The sequence below is a fragment of the Pieris brassicae genome, chromosome 9 (assembly GCF_905147105.1).
Source record: "Pieris brassicae chromosome 9, ilPieBrab1.1, whole genome shotgun sequence".
In the NCBI taxonomy this organism is placed as follows: Eukaryota; Metazoa; Arthropoda; class Insecta; order Lepidoptera; family Pieridae; genus Pieris; species Pieris brassicae.
The window spans coordinates 6,171,203-6,180,811 of NC_059673.1; the positions used below are offsets into that span (position 1 = coordinate 6,171,203).

Below are 9,609 nucleotides of genomic sequence, written 5' to 3' on the forward strand. Positions count from 1 at the left end.
TGAGGCCCTAAAAAGTTTAATAAATATAGGGTTTTCACTTAGGGTGAAATTCAGAAACGAAACAGCGCTAAGCGACACTCTTATATGTCACGAACGTATTAGATTTCAACATACGGGAGTCATAGTTCGCGATGTCTCGTTTCTGAATCTTGACCATAATTTTTACAACGCGTACACATTGATTAATATTATACCTACTTTATAGTATCCACTGTTCAATAGCCATAAAAAAGATTTAAGATAAAATTTAAAAAAATACTTTGTCTTTCTGAATGAAGATCTGAACCAGTGGATTAGGTAATGTGTATTATTAATCTTCTATTGTCTGGTATTAAACATAGTGAAGACGCTAAATTTGGATATTATGCAGTAGTGTGAGATATGTTATTTATGTCTGTCTACTCTGTACTGTACCAGAATACATTTTTAAGGTATAATATTCTACTTCATCTCAAATTTCTGACACTTTTTACTCTGTGGTAAATGTTATAACATTATAGTTTATTATCTGAGTAAATATACATGACTACAAGATTACCTCTACTAGATCTGTGATACAAAAACTACAACTATTTAAATTTAATAATTCTTCATTCCGATCTATGCAATTGATATTTTATTGTTATAATAAAATCACGTTTCGGGTAATGGCTTCAGCTGCAAAGAAAATCAAGCTTTCAAAGCCCTCCACAAGTGCCGAGAAAATTACTTTACAAGATTTTATGAATAGTATTCACAAAAAGCGGGAAAATACGGCGAAGTCTGTTATAGAATATAAATTTAATAAAAAACGAGTAAGAATAATTTCCCAAGAGCAAATGGTACCTGACAAATGTAAAGGTATCGTTTATTGGATGTCCAGAGATAGTAGGGTCCAAGATAATTGGGCATTTTTATTCGCACAGAAATTGGCTCTCAAGAACGAAGTACCACTTCACGTTTGTTTCTGTCTTATTGCTAAATATTTAGATGCATCTGTCCGACAATTTCATTTTTTAATTAAAGGTAAGCTGAAGTTATGTCATAAAAATAAATTCGAATACATTAACATTTTAAGATATCCTTATTTATATTTTGCATAATAATTTCTAGTTATTTGTGTTTTTTAGGCTTGGAAAAAGTTGCAGTTGACTGCAAAAAGTTAAATATACAGTTCCACTTGTTGGAAGGTAGTGGAGCTGATGCACTACCAGAATGGGTCATGAAACATAAAATTGGTGCTGTGGTTTGTGATTTCAATCCATTGAGAGTGCCAATGGGCTGGTTGGATGGGGTTAAGAAGAAACTTAAGAAAGATGTTCCTCTTATACAGGTATTGTTCTCTTGTTTGTATAAGAACTGTATACAATAAGAAATTCACCTTTCTTACAGGTTATATTAGATTTCATTTTAATATAAAAATTTAAAAGTCACAAAGAAAAGAGAAAGTTTAATTGTATCAAATTATGTAGCACTTCTATGAGTTGGTATGGTTGGGTTTAGTACAAGATTTTCTATTTTTCTGCTACATATAAGAGAATATCTGTCTCATGTTAACAAGCATTCATTTGTTTTTAGGTAGACACCCATAATATAGTGCCATGCTGGGTTGCATCCGATAAGCAAGAGTATTCCGCTAGAACAATAAGAAATAAAATCAACTCTAAACTTGATGAATATCTCACAGAGTTTCCACCAGTAATAAAGCATCCTTACACAAGTGAATTTGAAGCAGAGGTAATTTACATTATATGAACAATATTGTCCTATCTCCACTAAGAATAAAGAGGTTTGTAAGTTTGAGAGTATATGTTTTGGAAGTAATACTGAAACAATTGATGGATTAGTTATATTTAATTAACATTTTGTGGTTGAAAACTTTGGTAAAGTAAACTTTATTTCATTGTACATACAAAATCGACAAGTAATGTTTCTTACCAACATTGTTTTCTCCTTACTCCTTCTCTCTTTACTTCCCTAGACATGATTGTCCATGGGCAGCAGCAGCTCGTTTTATGGAATCTCCTTAGGCTTGTTTGCCCCTCCTATCATATATAAAAACAAATTAAGAGAAAGGATTTGAAGAAATATTTTTTCTTAATCAGAGTGATTCTTTGGATTTATAGTTCTTATATTATATTTATATATTTTCAGCCAATAGACTGGGATGATGCAATAGAATCTCGGGAAGCAGACAAATCAGTTGGCCCGATAGAATGGGCAGGTCCCGGTTATGATGAAGCTGTCAAAACATTGAAAAGTTTCTTAGATACACGGCTTAAAATATTTGCCAGCAAACGCAATGACCCCACACAAGATGCTTTGAGCAATTTGTCCCCATGGTTTCACTTTGGTAAGGTATTACAAGTATTTTTGATTTTTTAATATAGTTTACACTGTGATCTAGTCGAAAAGAGGCGATAAATAGTTGATTCTAATTCAAAAATGATTTCAAATTTTTGGGAGCACATGACTATAGCATACACTCTTCCGAAAACTATACCCTTGAAATCCCATCTCATAATTCCACCTTTATTGGCGATTCCCTTAAAGTCTCTGCAGCTAGGCTATGGAATTCACTTCCTGTACCTATTCGCTTAGCTCCTTCTCTATCTTACTTTAAATTTCTTTTGTACAAACATTACCTGTCCATATTGTATCCCTTTCGTTCTAACTACTAACTGACGTGAGACTGATCTTGAATTAGATTATCGTGATTTATGTGCACTTTTTTTTAGTTTTTGTATTTAATGTATCCAGTTCCAATCCAATCAGTTTAGTTTATTTTTTGTTCCTTCTTAGTTTCTTCTTTATAACTATATGTAACATGTATTTTTGCACTTCTTGCCTACCTTATGTAATTTAATACATTTTTTTTCTTTAATCACATTGGTTGCCTGGAAGAGATGACTCGAAAGCGATAAGGCCGCCAGTTGCCCTCCTTTTCATTTAATTATGTTCAATTTTTATGTTGTAATCTAACGAAGTGTTAATAAATAAATAAAATATCTGTTGATTTTTAGATATTGACTTTAAAATTAAAACTTTGTCTTAACTCAGCTCTACACTATATTTGCAAAGAACACTAACTACCAAGTCATACTCATTTTAAATCTTTATAAACTGGTACCTCAGTACATAAAACGTAGGAAAAGTTGATGTGTTTGTTTAAAAACGAACATTATATTAATGTTTCTGAATATTTAAAAAAATATCTCGGTGAATAATTATAGTACCTATGTAAGAAATATAAAACTAAAATTTCACATTATAATTTAAAAACATTTCTATTGCAGGTCAAATATCAGTTCAGAGAGTAGCATTATGTGTACAAGAATACAAATCTAAATACACAGAGAGTGTGAACTCTTTTCTAGAAGAGGCAATTGTTAGACGAGAGTTGGCGGATAATTTCTGTTTTTATTGTGAACACTATGACAGTATAAAGGGTGCTAGCAATTGGGCTCAAAAGACACTAGATGATCACAGGTAATGTATTGGTTTTATTTTAAACGGGCTGGAGATGATGGTGTTAAATGTATGTGTTAAGTCACTCGCTCAGATGGCTTGCATAAGTTGTCGGCCTATTAGGTATCAGCCCTTGAAGAAAATTTGTGTTAGGCATTTTATTCATAATTTTTCAATAATTGCTTTTGTTTTGTTTTTATTAATTGTGATATGATTATAATAGACCAGCTTAAGTTACATATTTTAAATCTATAAAACTGAAATAGTTTAAAAATCAATCACATACCTTATTCTGTAACTATGTATAATATAATATATGTAGGTTTTTTGCCAAGGTAAATATTTTAACGTGAAAGTTTATTTCAAAGAGAGAATAGAAATTTACAAATGTTTCACTTTACTTTTGATCACCTCCATGAGTGAATTACAACTCATGAAAAAGAGTATTTATAGGTTTTTTTTATTCTGTCTTCGAGCGTTTTTTTTCCAGCCAGTAAAGCTTTCATATTCGATCTTTGTTTTAAATACTTATTGCTGTAAAGTGATTCAAATTTGGAATGTTTTTAAAATTCCTAAAGAACAAATGTCGATTACTAATTATTTTTTTCATTAATTTCAGAAAAGACAAAAGGTCACATATATATACTTTAGAAAAGTTATGTAAAGGAGAAACGCATGACGATTTATGGAATTCGGCTCAAATACAATTAGTTAGAGAAGGAAAGTTGCACGGCTTCCTTCGAATGTACTGGGCTAAGAAGATTCTAGAATGGACTTCAAGCCCCGAAGAAGCCCTGAAGTACGCCATATATATGAATGATCATTTTAGTGTCGATGGAAGAGATTCCAGTGGATATGTTGGTTAGTATGGTCAAGTCAATATTTTAAATTATTTATTTTTAATTGCTGCACAGAAACTGGCCTTCCTATTCAGGAAATGAAACCAGCATCTCAAAAGACGTCAAAATAGACCAATTTTTTTTTGACAAATATGCCTCAGATTATTGTATCTGTTTGGTGATCATTTGTTTTTTGTCAAAAGCAAGTAGATGATCAGCCTTCTATACCTGACACGCGATATTTTCCTTGACTTTACCAGCGTTCGAACCTACGACCTCAGGTATGCACGCTGAAACCACTAGGCCTACACTGCTTATCAAATGGCTCAGAAATATAATTACTAAAAATTTTGCCTAAAAATTAAAAAAAAAGTCTATAATTTGAAAGAAAACAAATTTTTTACCGGATTAAAGCTATTTGTATAAAAAAAGTTATGTTAAGTAATATAAGTTTATAATAATACAAATAGCTTTAATCCAGTAAAAAAATTGTTTTCTTTCAATGTGTAAAAGCTATGTCAAACCAAAGATATGAGTGCTTCAATCGCCTGAACATTTACATCGATTACTCAAAAACTAGTTTATTGATTTAAAAGAACCGTTAGATAGAAAATTGAATGGCAAATCCTAAAATGTATGAATCACAAAGATTGGTTAACATTTGACTGAGATATGAGTGCTTCAATCGCTCGAACATTTACATCGATTACTCAAAAACTAGTTTATTGATTTAAAAGAACCGTTAGATAGAAAATTGAATGGCAAATCCTAAAATGTATGAATCACAAAGATTGGTTAACATTTGACTGAGATATGAGTGCTTCAATCGCTCGAACATTTACATCGATTACTCAAAAACTGGTTTATTGAACAGAAAGGTATGCAACAGAATGCAACAGAAAGGTATTTACTATAAATACTAGTTGTAATGAAACGAAGTTAAATATATATATAATGAATTTCAGGTTGCATGTGGTCTATTTGCGGTATCCATGACCAAGGCTGGGCGGAAAGGGCTGTGTTCGGCAAAATAAGATATATGAACTACGATGGCTGTAAAAGGAAATTTGATATACGAGCTTTCATAGCGCGGTACGGTGGCAAGGTACACAAATATGTACCTAGCAAATAAAATCATTTAATTTTGCTTACCATTAGAAGACTTTCCTATTGAAGGTGTTTATGAGATTCGAATACGTCATTTTTAAGTCTATCAGAAATTCATATAATTTTTTATCTATGTTGGTTTGGAAACTTAAAATTTACCCATTTTTTTATGTTGATAAGAATTCTGCAGTTTTACTGAATATAAATGAAAATGTAATAAAAATATATATACTAGCATACCGGACAGATTTCTCTTCTTTTTAAATATGATACTGGACTGGTTTAAGTCAATAAAAAATCTAATTGTAAATCTAAATAGACACAGAAAATTTCATCAAAATCGATCCAGCCAATTAACAGTTTAATTACAAACCCACGCATAGAATATTTATATGTATAAAGATTTTATCCACATATTGTTCTGAAACTAGATAAAAGGCATTTATGAATTTTAAATTTAGAACTATTAAAGTAACGTACTTTACAGATACTTACTAAATGTATTATTTGTATTACTTAATTGTCCGGACAATTAGATTAACGCGTTATTCCAGTATTTTTATATCACAAAGGTATATATATATATATATATGATTAAGTTACTTAAAGCGAAGTTAAAACTAAATGTGTGTAACATTACACGAACTTAGTCATCGAAACATTATAAATGTGTTTTTGTAAACCTTTTAGTTGATTTCTCGAATAATCTGTTTTTTTTGTTTTATATCACACATTAAAAAGGTTATTAATGCACATTTATGTATAGTAAAATGTTTATATATATGCTAATATGTATATTTTTAATTTAATATTAGAAAAGCTTCGTACGAAGTAATATTTAATTCTATAAAGCCGTTGATATAATTTTAATTGAGCAATTTTATTTAATTGTAATAAGTACTTAGCCGGTTAAAAGAAATACATTATTCTGCTTGTAAAGTATGATAAAAAGTATGCTGGTTTTTGTATATTATATAGGAATATCAAAAATACACGTTTCTTTATAGAAAGCAAATCGTAACTATTACGACTCGTAATTTAAAGTTAGTCTTAACTTCAGCGCTCAGAGTATTGTTGAACTAGTGTTTTTATCAGGCGACTCATCCCTGAGGTCGTAGGTTCGATTTCCGACTGTGCTCTAATGTATGGTAAAGGAAGATGAGAGTAAATCAGGCTCAGGTGGCTGATAACGCCAATATTTTTTTTCTTATTAAGTTCAGAAATTATATGATTTGTTTTTATAATAATCGTAAATAATATTATACCTATCTGCAAATCTGGCCTCCATAACAACGACTGGTAGTAATTACGATGTATTTCTAACAAAAAATGGGCGGATGTTAAATGTATCATAAGTAATAAATATACACATGTTCATGCTAAGCGTGTACTTAAAAGTTGAAGTTTTTTTACTTGATCTGTCAATTATTATAGAAATGTTTTTTTTTATTAGGTTACGAAGGTACAAATAAGCAATAAGATTTTTGTATACTTTTTTAATTAAATGTGTTATTTTGAAACGTTTTTTTCTTTATTCCTAATCATTTACATATACGTCTATACAGTTTTGACTGTTCTAGTTTTTATACTATTTATGTAGTTTACACGAATCCTTTTAGAATAATTTCGTGCTTCCGTTTAGTTCTGTGCAGGACGGTGCTCCTCTTCCGAACTAAAGGGCGAATGCTCAATCAGTTAAACCACTGACTGTATGTATATTGCATGAAATTGCAGGTGTCGCTACAGTTCCAAATACGAGAACTCAAGGCGATGGCAGGCTCACAAGTTTTAAATACAGAAAGATCGTAAAGGTCGAACGTACGTATCTGTCGTGTTTTGTGCCGACGAATCGTTAAGGGCCTATACGGTTGCACAACTCCAAATAAATACATTGTTTTTTTCCATTTTTTGTCATCGTTTCTTGAAGTATGGCGAATGGGAAAAATATATAATGGAGTTGAGTAGTCTATATATTTAAATAACTTCGCTCGATAATTCAAAGTGTCAAAAACAGCTAATTTTTGACACTTTGAATTCATTTTATGACGAAAAAGTATATAGAACATGATTTTGAAATTTAGCCGATATAATTTATCGCAAGCCAAGTAATCCATTTCAGAAAAAAAATTGATAAAATTACATTAATTTAAAGTTTTACATAAGTAATTGTTATTACGGGCCGGCGCGCCTCAGCGCTCTATTGCGTACCACAGTCCACCCCGAGACACTGACACTGACAGGCAGCACAGGGCCTTAATAAAGAATTGCTTCGCCATCATCTATATCTAGTGTGTACCTAATCTGTACCGTCTACGAACTATACTAGCGTTTTTGACGTCGTTTACAATTTTATGCTTTTATTCAACAAGAAATTACTATTTAAAACAGCTACTTTGAAAAAGAAAATACTTTAACAAATATAAATTAAAACAAAAACTACACCCATATATTTATTTTATTTATAGTGTAACGCAAGTAGGCCGATTCCAAATATATCTTAACAGAAATGGAAATAAATAGATACGCGTATTTGAAGGTAGACCGTGCCGATTTTGATAAAACTTGGTCTGTTCTCTAAGTTGTTTTTGACGTGACGCACGAAAAAACATGACACATGCGACGTTATCTCGCTCTGAGGGTTCCATTTAAGGCTTGAAGTGCAAGAGAGAGCGCGGAACGAGCGACAAAGAGGCACAACAGACAAAGACACAAGAGACAAAGAGGAGGTTCGACGTCTGTCTCTCTCATTGAGTGAAAAAAATTTACATAATTGTATTTATGTGTACAAATAAATGTAACTTGATCAATTCAATTGTGATTTCCATTTACCTACTACTCTATATCCATACAAAATATCTATCAAACAAATAAAATTAAAATTTTCTTTTGAAAAAACAACCATTCCATCAGTATTTTCTTACGACGTTGTCACATTCAAGTGTCGTCAGTAAACCGACTTTACAGACAACCTATTTTTTTTACTTTTTGCAGTAAAGTTCACAAAAAAGAGTGCGACTTACAATCTAGCCTATACAATAATTATGGCTAATAAGTAATATTATGTTGACTTAATTTTCTACAATACTAAGGCAACGTTCATCAACAGTCTTAGTGTTCTGTAACGTTTTGACACTATGTTCGTGTGTCCGAGATACCGCACTTGCACTTATACTTATTACATTAGGTTTATTAACTCAAAAGGTTTAGTTCTCTTGAGACGTCTTATTCCTGTCCTGTCAAGAAGTTGGATTGCCTCAGCAGTCACATGGCTATGTAGCCTGTTTAAGTGAGCTAAGGCAAACCGTTTCGCCGTATTTAGGACTGTATCCACATTATTCATTTTTAATGTACCATGCATTGACAATGTCCCGAAGAACCTTGTTCTGAAACCGTTGTATTCTTTCTAAATTGCTTTTCGCTGTACAGCCCCAAAGTTGAATGCCATACGTCCACACAGGCATTATCACTTGTTTATAAAGGAGCAATTTGTTATGTATTGACAGGGGCGATTGCCTTCTTATTAGCCAGTACATTTGTTTGTATCTTATATATCTCTTTTCTTTTTCACGTGTTCTTTCCATCGCAATTTAGAATCTAGGGTGATTCCCAAGTATTTAGCGGTATTAGTATAAAGAATTTTTGTATTGGTGATAAATAATGGTATGTACTGTATGGCTCGATTAGTAAAATCGATATGAACGACGACAACGAAGTAGTTGTCCAATCAGTGATAATTTTCATAATTTTTACTGGTAGACATTGCAGTATCATCAGCAAATGCTAAGTTGAAATGATGAAATTATTTTAAGAAAAATTTGTGGACTGACATCCATATACCTACATCGATAACTTCAATATATTAAATACCCAATAGTAACACATAAAAATAATAACTTCTTGAAATCCGTTTATTTCTATGCCTTCTAGCAATTTTTTAAAATGGAATACGCTTTTTAAGTATTGCTATTTGTGCCAAAAACTGTCGTAGCTTACCACAAACGTATTCTATGTGTTGATTCCAATGCATGTTTTTGTCTATAATAAATCCCAGATATTTTTGTTTATCAACTATTTCTATAGAAGGGCACTTGCACACGGTTGATTTGTGGAGACATGCGTGTTTGTGTGCCACCAATGCTATACCAGTAGCTTTCTTGATGGAATTGGATTGTATAATAAGCATTTTTTTCTTTTCAATATCGAGTACTAGTTTAGC

General features: G+C 31.6%; 1 protein-coding gene across 1 annotated transcript; it reads left to right on the forward strand.

The window, feature by feature from the left end:
* The first annotated feature begins 563 nt into the window (after positions 1 to 563).
* LOC123714661 (deoxyribodipyrimidine photo-lyase) lies at positions 564 to 6,113 on the forward strand. Its single transcript, XM_045669022.1, has 7 exons — positions 564 to 1,005; positions 1,110 to 1,312; positions 1,558 to 1,716; positions 2,134 to 2,332; positions 3,276 to 3,468; positions 4,067 to 4,308; positions 5,252 to 6,113. Exons 1-7 carry the CDS (start codon positions 603 to 605, stop codon positions 5,416 to 5,418), a joined length of 1,566 nt encoding a protein of 521 aa, XP_045524978.1. The 5' UTR covers positions 564 to 602; the 3' UTR covers positions 5,419 to 6,113.
* The last annotated feature ends 3,496 nt before the right edge of the window (positions 6,114 to 9,609 follow it).